The sequence below is a fragment of the Pinus tabuliformis genome, chromosome 7, assembly GCF_031772625.1.
Source record: "Pinus tabuliformis cultivar Carrire ecotype Pingquan chromosome 7, CPIR1, whole genome shotgun sequence".
NCBI lineage: Eukaryota > Viridiplantae > Streptophyta > Pinopsida > Pinales > Pinaceae > Pinus > Pinus tabuliformis.
The window spans coordinates 1,862,437,623-1,862,459,500 of NC_142293.1; the positions used below are offsets into that span (position 1 = coordinate 1,862,437,623).

General features: G+C 39.4%; 1 protein-coding gene across 2 annotated transcripts in view; it reads left to right on the top strand.

Moving 5' to 3' along the window:
- The window catches only part of RUS1 (root UVB sensitive-like protein (Protein of unknown function, DUF647)), a 268,404-nt gene that overhangs the window by 119,186 nt on the left and 127,340 nt on the right, over positions 1–21,878 (top strand). For both annotated transcript variants that reach the window (XM_089460590.1, XM_089460589.1), the window contains exons 4-5: positions 8,758–8,814; positions 9,152–9,350. In XM_089460590.1, coding sequence (XP_089316716.1) covers positions 8,758–8,814; positions 9,152–9,350 — 256 coding nt within the window. The remainder of the gene's footprint in view (positions 1–8,757; positions 8,815–9,151; positions 9,351–21,878) is intronic.

Below are 21,878 nucleotides of genomic sequence, written 5' to 3' on the forward strand. Positions count from 1 at the left end.
TTGCATCATAGGGCTTTACCAATACTGAGTGAGATTGTCACCAAGCTTCTAGAGTTCAATGTAGAGCAGAAAGGTGTGTGCAAGGGATATGCACTTGGCAAGTATACGAAGATTGCTTTTCGAAGCAGTGATATCGGATTCAAGGGGATTTCGATCTAGTGCATTAAGATGTGTGTGGTCCTATGTCATTGTTGTATTTGAGGGGTTATAGTTACTACATGACCTTCATAGATGATTTCTCTATAGATTTACTTAATGAAGACCAAGGATGAGGTCTTCAGTCGGTTTTGAGAGTTTAAGGCTCTCGGGGAGAGCCAGACTGGGAGGAATATCAAGGTCCTAAGAGCAAACAATGGAGGTGAGTATACCTTCAACAATTTTAAGAATTTTTGCAAGGAGGTAGGAATCAAGAAGGAACTAACAATACCATACAACCCTCAACATAATGGGGTTCTAGAGAGAAAGAACAAGGCCATTGTTGGAGCTACTAATGCTATGATCCATCATTACGATCCGCCCATGTTCCTTTGGGTAGAAGCATGCAACATGACAATATACATTTGAAACAAGAGTCCTCATAAGGTCTTGGAGGACAAGACTCCTAAGGAGGCATTCACAGGACTGAAATCGGAGCTGGGTCATTTCTGCATATTTGGTTGTCCAGTTTATATCCATGTACCTTGAAAGAAGAGGACGACGATAGAGCCGTCAACAAAAAAGTGCATCTTTAAGGGTTACAACAAGACTTCAAAGGCATATAAAGTGTATATTCCATCGCAAGGGAAGATTATGGTGAGGAGGGATGTCAAGTTTGAGGAGAGCCGAGCCTTTAGGAAGTCACATGGACCCCTTCTAGTAGTGACAGTGGATAAGGAGCAAGAGGCTCTTAAGATCGAGGAGAGACCAACACCACCAATAACTCTGACTCAGTCTTCAGATCAGGAGTTGGAGTTGGAGGTTCCTTCTAGTTCTGTTAGGAGGAGGCCAAGATGGTTTGAGCAAACATTGAAAGATGCTCAAGAGCATGTGGACGCTGCTAAGAGGACTTCAAGGAGAGCAAATCACCACATGAGTTTTCCAACTATATGACTGTTGTGAGTGACATCAATGATTTTGAGCCTTCCAGTTTTTAGGAGGTTGCAAACTTGCAGGTTTGGAGGGATGACATGGTGGAGTATTATTTCATCATGAAGAACGATGTGTGGGACATTGTGCCCAGGCCAAAGGGGAAATCAATTGTTGGCTCCAAATGGATCTACACGATCATGCATGCTACAGATGGGATTAGTGGAAAGTACAAGATGAGGTTCGTGGCGAGAAGCTTTTCCTAGGGGAGGGAGTGGATTATGAGGAGACATTCACTCCTGTTTCCGGTTATACTCCTATCAGGGTTGTTATATCTATTGCTTTAGAGATGGGGTGGAGGATACATTAGATGGATGTGAAGACAACCTTCTTCAATGGAGTGATTGAGGAGGAGGTGTACATTCAGCAACCTCAGGGTTTTGAATGCATGAGAGAGATTCTCATATATGTAGGTTGAAGAAGGCACTATACAAACTCAAGCAGGCACCAAGGGCATGGTACTCGAGGATCGATGATTATCTACTAGGCATGGGCTTCACCAAGAGTGAAGTGGATCCTAAACTGTATTGTGTAATAGCTGGTGATGATCCACTCATCTTGGTTCTCTATGTGGATCACCTCTTTCTCACAGGGTCAGAGAAGCTCATAGATGTGTAAGCGATATCTTGCTTTGGAGTTTGAGATGAAGGACATTGCCATGATGCACTATTTCTTGGGATTAGAGGTGTGGTAGTAGACAAGTTAGATTTTCCTGGGATAGGGAAAATATGCAGTTGATATCTTTAGGAGATTCAGGATGGTGGATTGCAGGGCTATGTTTACACCCATGATTACCGACTTGAAGAAGCTGAATGATTCTGAGTCAAAGTTGGTGGATCCCACATTGTATAGGAAATTGATTGGTTCTTTGATGTATTTAGTCAACACGAGGCCAAATATATGCCTTGCTGTGACTACCCTAAGCCAGTTTATTGTGGAGCCAAGGAGGGTGCATTGGGTTGCAGTGAAGCATGTGCTCAGGTGTCTATAAGGTACAATGGAGTATGGGCTAAGGTATGTCAGGGGTGGTGGAGTGCAATTGTAGGGCTACATAGAGTTAGATTGGGCTAGGAGTGCAGTGGACAGGAAAAATACCTTAGGGTGTTTCTTTAGCTTTGGCTCAACAATGATTTTGTGATTTAGTAGGAAGCAGTCTTTCATTGCACTTAGTTTAGAAAAGGCCGAATACATGGCATTGTGTTTGGAAAGTTGTGAGGCCATTTGGCTTCATAAAGTGCTCGTAGGGTTATTTGGTTCGAGTGGATCCCATAGTGATTCACTGCAATAATCAAAGTTGCATCAACCTCTCGGAGAATCCAGTGTTTCATGACAGGTCCAAGCATATAGAGATCATGTATGATTTCATCCAAGACAGGGTTCAAAGGGGAATGTGAAGCTTTAGTACATTTCCATAGATGAGTAGGTTGCAGACATTCACACCAAGCCTCTAGTGAAGGGGATATTTGTCTTCTATAGGGATAAGCTAGGGGCGGTGTAGAATATCTTCCTTGCTAGGAGTGAGTGTTGATGACATAGCTCAGATAGGTGCTTCTGCATAAGTTAAGTGTCAAGCATGTGGAAGTTGTCCAAAGACTCTCTAGTTACTTTCTCATGTTGTGGAAGTGACTTTTATGATTTCTTTCCTAATTCTAACCATAGTTATCAGAACTTGACTGATCATTGAACCTGTAGACCCCCTAGACTGGGAACTGGTCAGAATCGTACGAAAACCTGTAAAAAAACCGGACTAAAAAACCGGCCAACCAAAAACACATAAAATGTTCAAATTTTAAAGAAAAACATATATATATTCATGTGCATCCATATGAATATAAACCATTTATACAAAAATAAGCAAAAGTTCTCATTTATATAGTGTGTAAGGGTGCACATAACCAAAATAGCACAGAGTGCAATCCATCTCTAAACCGAAAATACATCAGCAAACAAGCTCCACATGACCTCTAACATACAAAAAAAATTATGCTACAACAAATACCTACATATCATCAAAATCATTGCCTATATTGGGATCTTCGTCATCAATATCACCCTCTAGGCATTAAAATAAGATAGAAAATCATAGCATGTCAACTCAAGATTTTGTTTTATTTGAGTGATGGGTGTTTTATTTAGTAGGATCATGACAGAGGAGTCCAACAACCAATGCCACTAATGTCAAGGAACATAGAGGGCTTGGTGCTCTTGATTAAATACTAGTTCTGTACCCTCGTACATAAGAAAATCTAATGTAGCATTGCAATCACCCCAATCCTGAAATCCTGGAAAACTGTTAAGCCTGCTGGATATTGAGTGACATCTAAAATTCTACTTTCTCCATATGAAATCCAATGAGGTCAAAACCACGCTCAAAGATCTCGAATCATTTCATGGTAATGTTAAAAATTTAAGTAAAAGGATTTTCATCCTTTTACTTTAATAATTTAACATTACCATGAAGTGCATAGCAATAGTAGGGCCATATGCTTGAATATTAGGCACCTATTGTGGGCTGGTTCCCAACTATGACATACATTAAAAGAAAAAATCAAAACAAGGCACACTTGCTGCGTTCTACGTGACTTTACCGAACCGAACCAGACAAAAACGATTCAAGTCACCGGTTCGAACTAGTTTTCGCCTCAAAATGGTCGGACCAGTCTGGACTGGCCGGTCAGGTTTGGTCGTTATAACACTGAATCTGACTTAGGAAAAAGCACATTGATTAATTAATTAATTAATGTTGGCTATTGGGCTAAAGCTTTCTAAGGGAAAGTGATTTAATCACTTTAGTGAATTAGATCTAATCTCTATTGTTGATCTGAGTGGGTTAGGATTTAAGTCTAGCCATCAATCACTTTGGAGATTGAGAGTTAGGGTTTTGGCTCAATGATAATTATAAAAGAGAGTCTAAAGGAGGAGAAAAACACGTTGAATCATTGAGAAAACGATTTTCTCACGTGGAGAGGGAAAGACTCAAGGGTAAAGAGAAGGAAATGTTGCAGCAAGGAAATTCTGATGAGATAAACTTGAAGGGGTCAAGATATTGGAGAGAGGAGGCCGAATTCGCAGGGAGGCCAAAACTTGGTTTAGAGTCTTGCATAGGGGGCCATGTGGCTTAGGTGGAGGGCAAGACATTTTTCCAATGTGCAGGCTGTACATGGCTAGTAGAGAAGAGGCCGAATTGTAGGTTGGAGAAGCTGATATTTCTAGGAGCTGAAAATTTGCAGGAGCCCAAGTTTCCAGAGGGCTGAAACTTCCAGGGAGCCGAGATTTCCAGGTTCCATTTTGCTGTATAAACTCTGTATTTCTCCATGGGACATTTGTTTTCTTTAAACCAGAACAAGAATTTTTGGAGAATTGGTAACTTCGAAGGATCGACCATCATTATTACACCAGATACAACTATTTCCTAATGCCACAAACATACCAGTTACAACATGTCTCCAGAGATTTGAACCCACGTAGTTGGGGAAACAAATTGTTCACCAAACCACTTGAGCTAAGATCCTTTGACATTTCTCTGTGGGTCATTTTCCCTGCTAAGACAACCCTTAATTTTCTTGAGCAAATTAATGAAGGAAATATCTGGATGGTAAAATTTCTGCTGTATGTGATTGATTTTTCACTTGTGCTTCTGCTGTAAATTTTAATTGTTAAATACCAGCGTATTTTTTATTCAACAATTCAAAAAATTAATATATTGCGTTAAATAATTTATGGGTATAAATATTGCTGTGAATATTAAATTAGATCTGGCCTTGAAAGTTTAACACATATGTGATGCTTAAAGTTTTCATGCTTTTAAAATGTTGTCGATTGATTAGACATTTCTTGTAAAAGACTTATCGTGAAGGCCTTGTAATGGGACATTTGCCTTTTCAATAAAAATATTGTTGAGTTTGTTCTCTCTCTTATTTCCTTTATCTGCTGTATTTTTGAACATATCCTAACAAATAAATTATTGTTGGAAGTAATATTTCATAGTAGGACAACAAACTTCATAATTTTGTTCAAGAGTGGCATCGATAGGGATTGCCAAGACTTATTTCTGTTGAAATTTGGCAGCGTCGGGATGAATTTCCCCAAAGGGAAACCCAACTACCCCAAGGAAAAACCTATTTCTTCCCCAAAAAAGAACTCAAATTGGACAAAGGAAATTATTATTATTATCATTATTAATTAATGGGGCAAATCAATTTGGGACAAGCACTCATTAAGGCACATGGAAAAATATATTTAAATATTATTATGAGCAAAGTTTGAATTTAAGTAATTCCCTCCATAAGCTACAAAGTTGGCTTCGTAATGCTTATGTCAGCCTTCCTCTACAGGTCGTGTCCTTTCACATTCAGAAACAACTATAAATACCCTATCGATGTACATTCAAGCAGGGCATACTTGACTCTGAGGTTCGATACATATCTCTGTGGCTCAATATACCTTCGTTATGGTTCATATGTTTGTTTCTGAAGTTCGATACACATCTTTCTACTTGCATTCTCTATATACTCATACAGTGAGGCTTGCATTAAAGTTCTGTGGATTGCATGTGATTGTTACAGTGGTTCTACTATGTGTGGTTCATATTGTTATTACTATGGCTCATATAATTTGTGCGACTCGTATCTATGGCTCACAGTGGCTCTTATCTATGGTTTACATTATCTATGATTCGTATGGCATCACATCTGTGGTCTCGCTCTATATTATAATGCTCTATGGCATCATCACATTCTTTTATTGGTTCATTGACTGAGGCTCTTATTGGTTCATTTATTGAGGCTCGTATTGGTTTGTTGAATGAGGCTCGTATTGGTCTGCTGACTGAGGCTGGCATGGTCTGTTGCTGAGGCTGGCATGGTCCGTTGACTGAGGCTGACATTCGTTTATTGTGGCTTGCACAGTGTCATCGCATATAACTATATACAATGTCATTGCATCTATTACAGTGGCACCACACTACAGTGTCATCACATTTATAACAATGGCATCACATCTTTTGCAGTAATATTTAGAGAATCTCACTCTAATAACTCTGAGGCTCTCGATCTCATATACTTTGAGGGGCTCAACATTACATAGATGCTCACACATCTGTGGTTTGATATATAACAACGATTGCAATATATAACAATGTGATATCATGTGGCAACGTTGTAATATCAATGGTATGGCAGTAACTATATATATTAGTGACCCTTGACATGGCAAATAACCTTGATGCATGACCTTGACATGGATATGGCAGTGACATTAACATGACAGTAATCTTTGTTATGACAGTACCTTGTCATATGACAGTTAAACTACTTGTATGATGGTTGACAATAACCCTATATGACAGTGATATAGCAGTAACCTTGCTAGCAATGATATGATAGTGGTTGCGACAACAGTGATATGGCAATAACCTTGATGGCAGTGACTTTGATGATAGTGATGAGTGACAGTGACAGTGACAGTCACAATGACAGTGACAGTGACAGTGCACAATGACTTTGACGACAATGATGAATGACAATGACAATGATATGGCAGAAACCTAGTATGTTTGTAACCCTTGATATGGAAGTGACCTAATGATGACAATGACTTCGAATCAGTATGATAGTGCCAGTATATGGACAGAGGGATGTATGGCAGCTCATGTGACTGTGATATACATGGCATGGTATGACAGTGCAGTGATGTATATATATAAGGATCATGTATGATCCTTGGTTGGTCCATGGTGGCCTAATATGATTGATGTGTCTCATTGTACCTTGTATCTCAGCTAAACATTTGATGAATATCTAATAGAAGAAGATGCTAATCGGGTTTTCCCCCTTGTGGGGTTTTGACTTGGGCTCTGTTAATTTGGTAGCTCAGGGACAAATTCCCTCCTTTTGACAACCTTCCTCATCTAGAGAAGACCTCTTTGCCCTTGGAAGAATTTAATTTGGCCGAGGAAAAAAGGTTAATTTTTGATGGAAAACCCACAAGTGCACAAAAGTTTATGGGCATGGAAATTTGACGTCCTTGGACACATATAAATAGACCTCATGTCACGTCATTTGGAGGCATCATCACACAAATCTTCTTCTCTTTGGAGGTTCGGCTACTGAAATTGCAGGTCTTTTTCCACACGTGCGAAAAGGAGAGAGTCTTTTTAATTGGGCCGAAATCTGTCTTTGACCAGCCTTTGACCAATGTTGACTTTTTGGTGTTTGGGAGGAATTTGACTTGGCATTTTGTGTCTGTTTTGGAGGCCGAGTTCTTTGGCAAGGAGGACGAACTTTTCTGGGCACTTTGACCTTGGTTGACTGCAGATCTGCAACTAGTGTTTCAACAGACTTTGACTTTGACTTTGACCAATTTTGGAGGACTTTTTTGGGATTGTTTTGACTGCACTTTGAGCAGCATTTAAGGCTGCATTTTTTGACAGTTGACTGAGCTCTTTTCGAGGCATGTTGACTGTTGACCATTTGGCACTACTGCCGCTGCCGTTGACTTTGACCACAATTGCAGATTTGACTTGTTGACCAGATTTGACTATTGGGCTCATCTTTTGGATATGGATTGGTTGGTTTGATTGGATAGTCAAAGGTTTGACTATGACTCTTGTTTGATGAATTGGAACACTGTAATCTCTCTGCTGAACATTTGATGACAATCTAATAGAAGAAGAATTTGAAAGGGTTTTCCCCCTTGTGGGGTTTTATCCTGATCTTTGATCAAATCTTGTGTCTCTTGTTATTGCTCTTGATTTTCTTATATTGTACATTGCATTTACTGTTCTATCTACAATTGCTGTTTATCATTGCGAGATTATATTTGATTGCTAATTGAAAAAAAAATTGGCCTAAGTGATTGTACTAAGCATAGAACAGTGGAAAATTAACTCTCTGACCTAAATCCTGGTGTTTTTATCATGTATGCTTTTCTTCTGTTGTTCTTAACTGTTCTGCTGCATTATTGATGTTTCTTGTTCTTCTACAGAATTGATAATGATGATATGATGTTATGGGGTGAATGCAATGTGTAAATGATGAAAAAGTTTGAAAAAGCAATTATCTACAGCAGAGAATAATCTAGCTCTAAAAATTAACAATTTCTTTAGTTATTTTCAGCATTATCAAGGCAGATTTTCGCATGCTGTTAGTAGCCTTTTCCTTCTTAAATTATTCACCATACTTCCCCTTTTAGATTGGTATGTCTTGACTCCATTTGCTGAACATTTGATAGCCACTAATCCCTTGTCCTTGATCACCCCATTTTATTTCTTTACTACAATGTATTTGTTTCAGTATGGCTAACTCTTCATATTCACCTTGAGCCTAGTTGTCCTCTAGTAATCCTACGTTAGGGAAGCCCCCCTTGTGGTGGAAAAAAGAAAACCTAAAGGGAAAGAGCCACTGTGGTGACAGTGGGTGGCCTTCCCAAGCTATGCTTGAGTTGTGGTTTTTGTGATTGGGACTTTGGCAGGTTGGTGAGAAAGTGAGAAGTAATAGGGTTTTTAACGACGACTTCCATTTCAGTTTATGTTTTTCTTTACCATTTAAATTTGTTTTAGCACTTGCCCTGTCTCTTTCAATTTTATTATTAATGTTTTCATTGATAGAGATTACATTCTTTCCAATTGGACAGGCTGCCACAAGGAGCTGCTTTTATGCTGGATTTGCTGCTCAACGTAACTTTGCAGAGGTGAATTTTCATGTAGTTTGACACTGTACATTTGTCAATTTTGGATGGCTGTTTGCTTAAAACCAGTGAAGGGCTGTATTGGTTCTTTATATGGAGATACTCACAACTTCCTGTTAAGCAAGGAGAGTAGTTTACAATTTTGTAATGGATTTCTAAATGATGTCTGAGTGTGATGTATCTTGATCATCTGAAATATTGTATGTTTCGTAAAGTATATGATCTATTGTTTAGATTTCATATAATGATAGAGGGTCATTTGTTTAGCTCATTAAAGGGTTTTTGTAATCCACTGTTAGTGCTTCAATTTTTTTTTTCTTTATTTTATTTCTGCTGGCAGGTAATAGCTAAGGGTGAAGCTCAAGGCATGGTGAGCAAATCTCTTGGAATTATTTTTGGTATTGGTTTATCAAACTATGCTGGTTCATCAGGACCATTATTGGTGGCCTCTTTTGCCATAGTGACTAGCATTCACATGTTCTGCAACTTCAAATCATACCAAGCTGTTCAGCTACGAACCTTGAATCCATATCGTGCAGGTAACTTCATTTGAAACCCTATATTTATTATTTATTCTCTTTTACCAGAAAATAATGGAGTCAGAATATTTAAAGCAACTCTAAACTATTAAATACCATTAATCAGGTTTTTATTAGATAATAGAATTGATCGGGTACCTCCTTCATGTACACTGCATTTTTTTTCTTCCCCTGGGACATTGCATCTAACTCTATATTCTATGCATAGTGGTTGTTAGAAGATATATTGGTATCAGCAATGATTTAGAGAGTGTAAACTATTCACTTAATTGCATAAAGTGGTTGGCACATGTTGACGTTTGTTATTTCCCTCTATGTTGTAAAAATAGTTTCTTTGCAAACCACATATCTCAATTGATACATTTTGAATGCAGTCACTTAATTGAAACCTAATTAAGGGGCAAGAGATACAAGAAAATATTCAAACTGTATGGCCTAGTTATAAAATGGAGTAAATATTTTGAAAGCTGTAACCTATATACAATTATTAATATTAAGTTCTCGAGTAAAAGTGGATGAATCCTATTCTTAAGGCTTTTGATTTTCATGGATATAAGATCTTCAGGGACGTGGAGAGCCTTTTCTTCTATAATTGTGTTCAATCATTTAATTGATTTTTTTTTGGCTCTTATATATCAATCTTCTAAAAAGTCGTCTATTTATTTTTTCTATACACAAAGAAACTAAGAATACAAGAGTACTTGGAAGAGAGAAATACTTCTTCGATTATGAAATGAAGAGAGCACAAATCCTTTTATAATAAATATATGGAAAAACCCTAAGTGTGTAATCCCTAGGTGCTGAACCGTAATTATTGAATTAAATATTACAGTCATTAATGCAGCACTCAAGTATGATTTAAACTAAAGTCAATAAGTAACTTTATTAATATGCCTAAGTCTATAGTCTAGATGACCATTGCAACAAGATAATGCTAACATCCTCCCTTAATGGTCATTTCAGAGACACTAATGCATCACGCAAAAATGCCTTCCACTGACTTTCATTTTCGTCTTCCAAATGCAATGCCAAAAGTAAAAATGATTTTAACTTTTCACTATCCTGAATGCAACTTTTTCGAAAGCAAAACGATTTTGACTTTACTAAGATGCATTTATATGAATTATGCTTTTCTTTTCATTTCGAATGATTTGATGCACTTAATACAATCTTTAGCTTTCAAACATTGAAAAATGTGATCTATTTTCAATGATGAATCTCAAAAAAGAACTTTTCAATGCAACTAATCTAATGCATTTTCATGAAAAGTAAATTTTGAAATAAAAGCTAAAACAAATGCAAAATGATGTCTTCAATGATTCCACAGAAAACAACACTCAATCAATTAGCGAAACAAACATCTCAATGACACCAACAAGCAACAAGTGATGACCAATTGACCAGAAACCCTAGAACTCAGTAAGATCTCATTTTGAAGCCAATGAGACAAATTTTGCAAATTAATCAAGACAATCAATCAAAAACTGACAAATCCAAACATATAGGATGGGAAAAGACCTTAGGGGTCAAGACACATTGGATTCTAAGGAAGAAAACTTAAAAATTCTCACATTCAAAGATCATCGCTACTTTATATACCCAAGTTATCATCGCTACTTTGCATACCCAAACCCGCGATGGTTGGGGTCATCATCACTACTTTGTATAGCAAAAGGGATGCTGATTTCAGCGCGACCAAATAGTGAAGAATTTTTTTTTCCATCGCGACTGTACAAGGAAAAACTCTCGATGGCATCGCAACTATTAGAGCTAAACCTGCGATGAACAAGGAATATGGGAAAAACCAAAAAGATTCCAAGAAACAATCCAGACTTAGCACTCTAAGGCAATAACCAGTGATGGTATAAACCTAGATTGATGCAAACAAGTCGAAAAATCGACGGTTGGTCTAACTAGTCAAAGGATTTGATTGGAGGAATGGATGGAAAGGGTTATTGCCTCCTCAGTGGAGTCGCCATTTTGTTGTCTAGGTAAATCCTCTCTGCGGACAGAGACGATCCCTCTAGCCCAATGAGTGGTCTAACAATCGAAGTGACAATCTACCAGACACTTTCTTTAGTTACAATTGAAAAGAGAGACAAAGAAGATGGCCTACTTCGTTTTGATGCTATCTCGATTTCCTTTGTTGAAGACCTTGGATCACCTAGTGACCTAGTTTTCCATAGTGGAAGCATTTGACCTTGGAGAGGTCCTTCTTCTTTCTCTTGTCCTGCTTTCCCGCAGATGCGAGAGCCACATCTGCTTCTTCCTCATTTTTGATTCTGATCCCTTTTCCGCTACTCCCCGCCTTGGTCACCCGTCTGATCTCTTCTTGGTGAAGAGCCGCCCACAGTTCCTCCCAATCTGGAAGGCTCGACCTGCTCAGTATGCTCTGGACAAATACCTCCCAATCCTCTGAGATTGCGTTCAATGCGTTCCTCACCATCAGTACCTGATCCGGTGTGGCCCCTATGCAAGTTAGCTGATCACGGATCTCCTTCAATCCACCGAGGAAGACATTTGTCTTCTCTCCCTTCTGCATTTGGTATGACCACATCTGATTTTCAAGTAACATCTTCCTCTGCACAGAAGTATGTTGGTACAATTTCTTCAGGGTCTCCCACATCTCATTTGTCGTGTCCTTCTCGACAATATGCAACACCACATGATCCTTGACCACATCAAGGATGATGCACTTTGCCTGGTCATTGCCTCCTCATACTTCTCATTTTCAGCTCGGTCAACTGGGATCGCTATCGTTTTCAAGGCGAAGTGCTTGATGCGATACCTGTTTAGAATGAACAAGATCCTAGCCTTCCAGACTACGAAGTTGGAAGCTCCGTCCAGTCTATCCTGATCTCTCAGTCCATTCACTCCCATCTTGTTGCACTTCTTCCGACTCCTCTGAGTCTCTTTACTTCCCTCTTGGAAGTCCTCGGTTCGACTCCCTCTGAGTCTCGATTTCCTTTCTGGAAATCCCTCCTCCTTGGTCTTGCCCTGTTAGGTATTGTTCTGACCACAGTACCCCACCAGCTTCGCTTCGCAAATTATCCACAACCCCCTATACCTCAGCAACTTGAAGAACTGAGCCTCTAGGCTCTGCGCAATCCCGACACCGGCAAAATCTGCACCTCCTGGCCACAACGTCAATCCTTCCTGGTTGAGAAAGATGACCGGGCACTGCGTAGGTTAGGTCTGCTCCTCTCTGCCACTGCGTTGATCCTCCTCCTGGCTCGAACTGATGATGCAGGCACTCTGCGTCACCCCTTCCTTGCTGCTTTCTGCTAGGAACAACTTCTGTCACTCGGGACAATTGTTTTCTGCTGCTACTGCTCTGCTCAGCTGATGCCTTCAGTTATCTTGTGATCTGCAACCACGCTCTAATACCATGTTGGAATTTCTAAGTTTAACCCGTTAGAAATTCTTCCTGTACTATCTGATTTATTTCTTCCTACTTGTTCAATTACTTAACAAGTTATTTACCATGTAAATACTGAAAATAAATACAAGTACAATATCAACACATACAAATCATCAATTGAAAGTAAACAAGCACACAAGTGACACTGTTGTTTTTGGACTAATGCCCCTGGAAAAACCCAATGTGGGAAAACCGGTGCAGCGGTTCAAAGGGTTTTATTATTATGCAGTTTCAGAATACAACCTGGGTGCCAGAAATGGCTCGCCAAATAGAGAATGCCCTCGACAGTAGTACCTCTTAGTCGGAGACAGATATTCCAGCTAAATCACCGGATGAACGATCCCACAGCAACAATGTAACCTTTGCTGCTTTGTGTCACACTGATAGGGACTGCGCCACCCTATCCGGCTCTCCAGTTCTCAGTCTATACCACGAAATCCTCCCAGCTCTGCCTCTAGGCCTTGCGTCAGCCTCTCTGGCCCAGCGTCAGCGTCTCTGGGCTCTGCGTTAGCTTTTGGAGCCTCTGCGTCAGCCCTTGGACCCTCTGCGTCTCACATGCTGGCCCTCTTTGGCTCCGCGCAGCTCTTGGTTGCCTCTGCGTGGCCTCTAGTTGGCTCTACGTCCCTCTGCCGGCTTTGTGCTGATCCTCCTGGTACTAACTCTGCCTCTCTGCTATGTATTCACTGCCCCTCAGCTACAACTCAAATCACTCACTCAATTTCCTTAGCAAACCTTGCCCCAAAAAATTGAGTTCTTGATGTCTCTTGGTGTGTTCTCCAACTGACTCTCAAGCCTCCTCTTATACTTTTCCGTTGGTCCATCAATGACCGAGATTAAATATCTAACCAACGGCTAAGATTAGATTTGGCTTGATCCATGACTTTTGGACCATTCTAACGTAGTTTTATATTAATACCCATTAATATTTTATTTTTCCTAAAGTTTAGACTTAGGAACTCCATTAAAAATATTAATTATTTTAATATCTCCCAAACCAGTTAGATTCTGCCCAAACCCTTTCTGGGTCTTGGAGATCTCATGTGCTTTAACCTCTCCACCGATTTTCATGGTTAGAGCACATCCGATGCTACCCCAAATCAACACTCTGGAAGCTTCTAGATCACAAAGCTTCTCATCCTTTTTGGGAAAATATCCTTTTTGGGATCATTGCGGGTGTACAAGAAAACAAAGCGATGCCATTGCAGGTCTGGTATAGTGCAACAGGCAACCATCACGGTTTTTAGTCTCATAAGAGCGATGATTCTCAAATCAGGGTTTAAGAGCTATTTCCTTAAAGGGAAGCTCAAGGCATTTTCCAATCAGTGTTTTAGGGAGGATTTCAGTTGCATATCTGAATGAGTACACTACATGATGATCATGTTTCGAGCAATTCAGGATATGTCACACGGAAGTGCGGGAGGTGTGACAAAATACTATGTAACAATGTGCATTAATTCTTTCTACGTGGTTAATTGTGGAGAGTGGATCACCATCAAACACGGGCATCCCACCTAGCATCCTTCCCGCGACATGATTAGGATGTCTAGGGATGCTTGCAATGTCCAAAGCGGGAAATTTACGAAAGAATGACGACCTATTTGAGATATACATGAAACATATGTAGGAGTCGCTGGAGTGAAATTAAAGATGCCTAAAAGAATGCTTGCTTCACCCTACAAGCATCGACCTTAAAGTTCAATGAAGAACTAGGGCTTCGTTCTTCCAATGGAGTCACCAATAATGATATGTCAGTATGTCGTATGGGGAACAAAACACACGTTTTGTTTTCCTAGCAACGGCCCCAGAAATGTTACTGCACAAACCAGCAGGGGACTTAAAAGGGGTTCCTAAGAGGACGATTGCTAGGTTAAGGGCAACAGTGGAGGCTTAGCCCACTGTCACCACAATTTAAGTCTCCCTACTCTTTATGGACTTTCACCGATGGAAGGAGTCCTGGTAGTGTAGGGATCACTTGTAAAGTATATGTCAATGGATAGGTGGAAAGTTACACTGGAAACCCTTTCCCAAGGATGGAGTGAAGAATGGAACTTGCTTTCTCTTTAAGCAAGGGACTTGGTCCTCTAGAGGTAAGGGGTGAGGATTGGAGGGTTGAGAGAGAAGGAATAGGCTTATAGACGAGGTTCCCAATCCCTATAATTCTTGGGAAACTTGGATTCCCAAATGGTCTTTGACAAATAATCTTCATTGAGAAGTAGGACCATACGGGGCCAAGTGGACCCAGTCCAGGTTCGGGGATGGAATGTAGCAACCAATGATGTTCCTATCTTGGACAAGGTGAAAGGAAAGGACCAAACAATAATATTTACTTTAAAAGGTTGAATTGATATTGTTGAGGTCTAGCCTTGAGGATGCCTAGGGAAAATTCGATCCTAGAGCTAGGGCTTGGGATTCTCAGAGATTCCATCGTTAGAATTGCCTCAAATTTGGAGGAGAGGGAGGGGACCCACCAATGTAGTAGCCTGTAGGAGATTGAAAATTTTCCTTGGGTCAATTCTTGGGAAATTGATGCCCTAAGCGACCTAATGGGCTAGACCTAGGGAAAAAAGGGGAAAAGGGTAAAAAGAGGGTTAAAATGATCATCCTTTTTGAGGGATCAGTGCCTAATTCACTTGGGGATATGGAGTCAAGGATGATGATGAGTAAGAACTTGGTTTCTTGATCAAGGAGGCCCGGAAAGTCAACTTCATCCAATGTTGAGAGAAAGAAAAGAAAAGTGACCTTCAAGCATTTATACTAAAAAGAAAATCATGCAAGTTGATCGAGACAAATAATCTCTAGGACATTTCATTCATATAACATTGACCCATACATTAAATTAACTAAAACATGCTTAATTCCACATTTCAATTATGCAACAACTAGCCCTAATTTTAGCAGTATGCAACAACAAGAATAACAACGTCAAAATTTACTTACAACGTTATAGAATATATTCAACCAGCATTTCGTTTGCAAGACAAAGCTCAAAGATAAGAGAAATAACCCAAATCCATACGACAAAATTCATCCATCTCCAAAAAATATCCTCCAAGGAAAAAGTGTGAAGTTCTCTATGATTAGAGAGATCCCAAGTCAAATGATGATCCAAATGAATGTATCTAACATCAATATATAGCCTCCTAAGGAGTTCGAATTAGCCTATGGGCCTACATTAGCCCCTAATGATAAAATAATGTGCAAATAAAACCTCTATTGGTGACAAGCCCACCAAACTAGCTCACAAGTGTAAAAATGAGACTCCCAAGGGGCCAAATAATAATATGTACATGTCGTAGGGCCCTCCAAAGGCCTAATAATGTCCTGAAGTACCATATTGAGGAATAAATTCCTCGGAATATGAAGAACAAGGGGGTGGCCCCTTGTTCTCCAAGTAGTAGATCTGTGGTGCTCCCAGTGGGTATGAGGGCACATAAATGACCACATGGGTCTCCATATGAATCGGAGATGCTTGTAGATCCTCTGCAAGGGTCCGAGTGGTGGAAATGATGATCCAAATGAATGTATCTAACATCAATATATAGCCTCCTAAGGAGTTCGAATTAGCCTATGGGCCTACATTAGCCCCTAATGATAAAATAATGTGCAAATAAAACCCCTATTGGTGACAAGCCCACCAAACTAGCTCACAAGTGTAAAAATAGGACTCCCAAGGGGCCAAATAATAATATGTACATGTCGTAGGGCCCTCCAAAGGCCTAATAATGTCCTGAAGTACCATATTGAGGAATAAATTCCTCGGAATATGAAGGGCAAGGGGGTGGCCCCTTGTTCTCCAAGTAGTAGATCTGTGATGCTCCCAGTGGGTCTAAGGGCACATAAATGACCACATGGGTCTCCATATGAATCGGAGATGCTTGTAGATCCTCTGCAAGGGTCCGAGTGGTGGAATGAATGCTGCCATGACATCGTACAAATCCTGGGACACCATTCAAGAGTGTGGGGCTCCTATGGGGGCTCGCTAGGCATAATATACCAAGCATAACACCATCATCCCAAAAGTGGATCGCTAGTAGTCTCTGAGCATCGATGAAGATCTGTGGAGTGCTGTCTGCTGTTGTGGAGGCCAATGGCTCTCTATGCACACCCTATATGTTCCAATGTAGACCTCTGGGGGTTAGGATCCTGTATAGGGAGACCAAACCCAAATGGAAACCACTTGTAATCCTGCATAAGATCTAATGTGTCCCCCAAGCTTCTAGTACAACCAATTATTAAAATAATCGTGTAAAAGAGTTTACAAGCCATGGATAACAAAGTGGGCACTTCATAATGGCATGTGCTAGTGTCTCCAAACTCCAAAGGGGGTTAACCAAGTATCTTATTAGGTGGTTTCGGTCCTTAAAAGGGATAGTATGTCCAAGGTACGTCCCTCTAATGGGGGTGGCAAGTGATAAATAAGTGAAATAGTGTAGGGAATGAGAGGGGCAATACTGAGCCACATATTGGGGCATAGGGATAGCTAGATAAGGGGAAGCCCACACTTGAGTATGTAATTGTTATGAATATAATTTATGTAAAAATAATAAAAATAGATACTAAATAATAAACATAATAATATGTAATTAAATAATAATTAGTTAAATAAAGAGGCATGTTTCTATAGACATGCGTGTTCATGAAAAGGTACTTACTTGGCTATATATACAAGACCTTCATTTTGAATTGTATCATCGTTCTTATTCATACATTTTAATATATATTCTTGTATCCCAAATGGAGATCTACATATTCGTTCTTCAATGTTCGTTACATTTGGGATCTCCTGGTGATATCTACATGTTCATTCTTCGGGGATATCACCCACGAAGTGGTGTGTAACAGGGACCTCAACACATGCTTTGTAGAAACCCAGTGTGCATGAACAAGCTTAATCATGTATTGACTCAGAGTATTGACTGCAAAGTATATATGTGGTCTAGTGTTCACTAAGAACATCAGTGCCCTAATTAGTTGACAGTACTCAGAAGGATTTGCCAAGTCAGGTCCTGTAGCATTACCACAAAGCTTCTTAAAATTTATTTCCATTGGAGTATTCATGGATTTACACTTAGTCATGCCAAACCTTTCTAGTAGTTTGACAACATATTTTCCTTGAGAAAGGAAAATCTCACTAGATTTTTGCCATACCTCTAGGCCCAGAAAGTAGTGCATCAAACCAAGATCTTTCATTTCAAATTCAGAAGCTAACTACCTCTTACAATGGAGAATAAGAGATTCACTACCAGTCAGAAATAAATCATCAACATACAATACCAAAATCAAAGGCATACCTTGGACTATCTTAAAGTAAAGATTTGGATCTGCATTGCTTCTGGTAAAACCAAGCTTCATCAAGAAGCTATCTATGCGAGCATACCAAGCTCTTAGAGCTTGCTTCAAACCATAGAGGGCTTTCTTCAGCCTACACACATGAGTTTTTGGATCATGTACTTCAAAGCCTTGTGGTTGCTCCACAAATACTTTAAGGAAGCCATGCGAAAAAGTAATCTTCACATCCATTTGGTGAAGAGACCATCCTCGGCTAGCAGCTAGAGCTACAATAGATCAGATGGTGGTGTAACGAGCAATGGGTGCAAAAATTTCGTCATGACTCATAATCTATTCCCTCTTTCTGAGAGAAACCTCTAGCCACAAATCTAGCTTTATATTTTTCAATACTGCCATCAACACCATGTTTAATTTTATACAACCATTTAGAAGATACAATAGATTTACCTTGGGGTCTTGGAACCACTTCCCATACATCATTATGAATGATGGATTCATATTCTTCAGCCATTGCATCTTTCCACACTTGGGCCTTTACAACTTCTTCAAAAGTGCATGGTTTAACTTGAATAATGTTGCTCATGGCTACAACATATCCTTGGAATCGACAAGGTTTCTTGCTTTCTCTGAAAGTTCCTCTGGGGGCAACATGTTTATCAACATCTTGAAGAGTGTCACGAAGCCATAAAGGTCTCCTTTTAGAAGGAGGATCACATGGAGGAGGATCCAAAGGATCCATGGGCTCCATGGGTTCATCAACAAGATCAGTTTTAGCTTCAGGGTCTTCTTGTATTTCAAATACATCATCTTGACTATCAACATCAGCAGGAGGAAGATGAGTGTCTCTTTCTTTTCCAAGAGTTGCATCTTCATCAAATGTTACATCCCTGCTAAATTCTATATTTCTTTGACCAGGTACGTATATTTTGTAAGCTTTAGAATTCTCACAATAACCAACAAATGTACCTTTCTTACCTGAAGCTTCCAACTTGTTCCTTTTCTCTTTTGGGACATGAAAGTAGAAATGATACCCAAAATTTCTTAGGTGCCCAACCAGTGAAGACTTCTTCAGGAGTCTTGTTGTTTAGGGCACGATGAGATCTATTTTGAACATAGACAACTGTGTTTGCAACTTCTCCCCATAGAAACTTTGGCAATTTCTGATCATGCAACATAGCTTTGACCGCTTCCATGATAGTTCTATTCTTTCTCTCGACCACACCATTTTGTTCTGGGTTATATGGTACAATGGTCTCTTTTCTGATTCCAACTTCTTTGCAGAAGTCAATGAAATCACTGGAAGTGAACTCTCCTCCATTGTCAGATTTGAAAATTTTGATATGCTTTCTAGTTTGTTTTTCTACTAGAGCTTTGTAATCTTTGAACATGTTAAAAGCTTGACTTTTATTTTTTAGAAAATAAATCCATGTTTTGCGAGAAAAATCATCCACAAAGATAATATAATACAAGTAACCACCAAGAGAAGTTATAGGCATTGGTCCACATAAATCAGAATGTACAAGATGCAATACTTGATTGGTTCTACTTTTGCTTGAAGGGAATGGTCCCTTCACTTGCTTTTCGCTTGCGCATCCTTGGCAAATGCCATCATGATCAAATCTGATTTCTGGCATTCTGGAAACCATCTTTCTCACATGAGGTAATGCTTTGTAGTGCAAGTGAGCGAACCTTCGGTGCCAAAGTTCACTTTGATGATTGATGTCATGGATTAGTGCATGAATAGGTCTTCCATTGATTTTGTATAGAGTCTAGACCTTCACATCTAGATCCTAGCATGAGGGCATCTCTCATGTTGGATCTCAATGGCCAAGTGAGAACTTTACCATTTATGAAAGCAACTTTCATTCCTTTATCTTCTAAAGCTGATATGGACACAAGATTCTTCTTTAAACCAGGTACATATAAAACTTCTTGAAGAGTCAAAGTTTTACCTTGATCTAGATGGAAAGAAACGGAACCAGATCCCTTTATGGGATATGTAGAGTTATCTCCAAGAATGATCTTCAAATTTGTCTCCCTCTCAACCAAATTAGAGAGTACTTCTTTGTAACTAGTAAAGTTCCTTGAAGCACCACTATCAACCAACCAATTATCACAAGAATCTGCAGGAGATGAACTAGAAAGAGAAGAAACAAGAAAGTACTATGATTGAATCTCAATTGCATTAGTATCATACCTTCGGTTCCTTGAGGAATGATAGTTTCCTCTACGAGCATAAGGAGATTCTATTCTTCTTCTATAATCAGAATTGTTGGAGCGATTGTTGAAGTTCGATTTTGATGTTTTTTTGTTTTTTGAATAGTCACGAGCATAGTGGCTATGCTTGCGACAATTGTAGCATTGGACTTTTGGTAAGTCTCTAGTTCATTGAGAGGAGCTGTTGGAAGCAGACTTTCTCGAATAGTGCATTCCTCTTCTTCCTTTCTTCTTTTTGCCTTGAACGACAAAGGTAGTAGGTTCTCCCTCTGGAAATCATTCTGGCTTCTTCTTGAGTTCAGTTTCTCGGGAGCTCATCAAATGTAGGAAACTTGTCATTATTACTGATAGTAGTAATAAATCTTTCCCAAGAAGAAGGAAGACCTCCAAGCAAAATCAATACTAGTTCTTTATCGGAAACAACTTCACCAGAAGTTGACAGCTAATCTTTGATTTTTGATATCCTCATGAAGTATGCTTGAATGTTTTCTCCTTTGTTCATCTTAACATCATTGAGTTGATTCTTCAGAGCATGAATTTGACTCAAGTTGTTCACTTGATACATTCTAATTAGCTTGTCATACATTTCTTTGACTTTCTTCAAATTGGAAACATAAGTGATGAGGTGGTCTCCAAGAGAGTCAAGGATAATCTTTTTAACCTTGACTTCTCCTTTCTTGTATCTGGCCTTGATAGCAGCATTGGAGTTTTTAGCTGGTTCTGTTACCTCTCCTTCAACATACTCTAGAACATCATGTTCCTCAAGAGTAATATCCAATCTGGCCTTCCAAGAGAAGAAGTTTGAAGCATCAACCAACTTCTCTTCATTCTTAAAGTAGAGGAAGACATCTTGATCTGCTCAAAATTTTAGTAGCAAATAGAAAGGGACAACAAGAGATATTTCAATTGTAAATGAAATATTTTAGCAGCAAAATAGAAGAGAAATTTTAGTAGAAAATGTGTAGTAAGTAAAAGGAACAACAAGAGATATTTCAGCAAAAGAGAGCATCGAATGGAGTAGACAACACACTATATTTCAAGAAAAAACGAGCTGCAAGTGGAGCGGACAACAAACTATATTTCAGCAGAAAGAGAGTTGCAAATGGAGAGGACAAGTTATATTTTAGTAGAAAAGGAGTTGCAAATGGAGCGGAAAACAAGCTATATTTCAGCTGAAAGAGAGCTACAAATAGAGTGAACAACAAACTATATTTCAGCAGAAAAGGAGCTGCAAATGGAATAGACAACAAGAGATATTCTAGCAGAAAGAGAGATGGAAATGGAGCTTGTCTTCACCAAAGCTCTAATACTATGTTGAAATTTTGATGCTCTATGTTGTTACAATTACTTTGTTGGCTTTGTTGGCCCTGACCCAGGTTCATTGTTAGTCAGCCAAACAAATCCCTACACTACTGACCCTTTCGGCATCAGTCGACGGAGTGTGGACTGAAGTCTCACCCGAAGCAGTATGGGGGGATGCTGGAACCAAGTTTTCGCACCTTGAGATGGTCGTGATGTCAGTTTATACCCTCTTTTCCTACTTTCGCGCAGGTCGCTAAGCCTTAGGGCTCTATCAGTCTACCCTTTATTCCGCCCTAAAG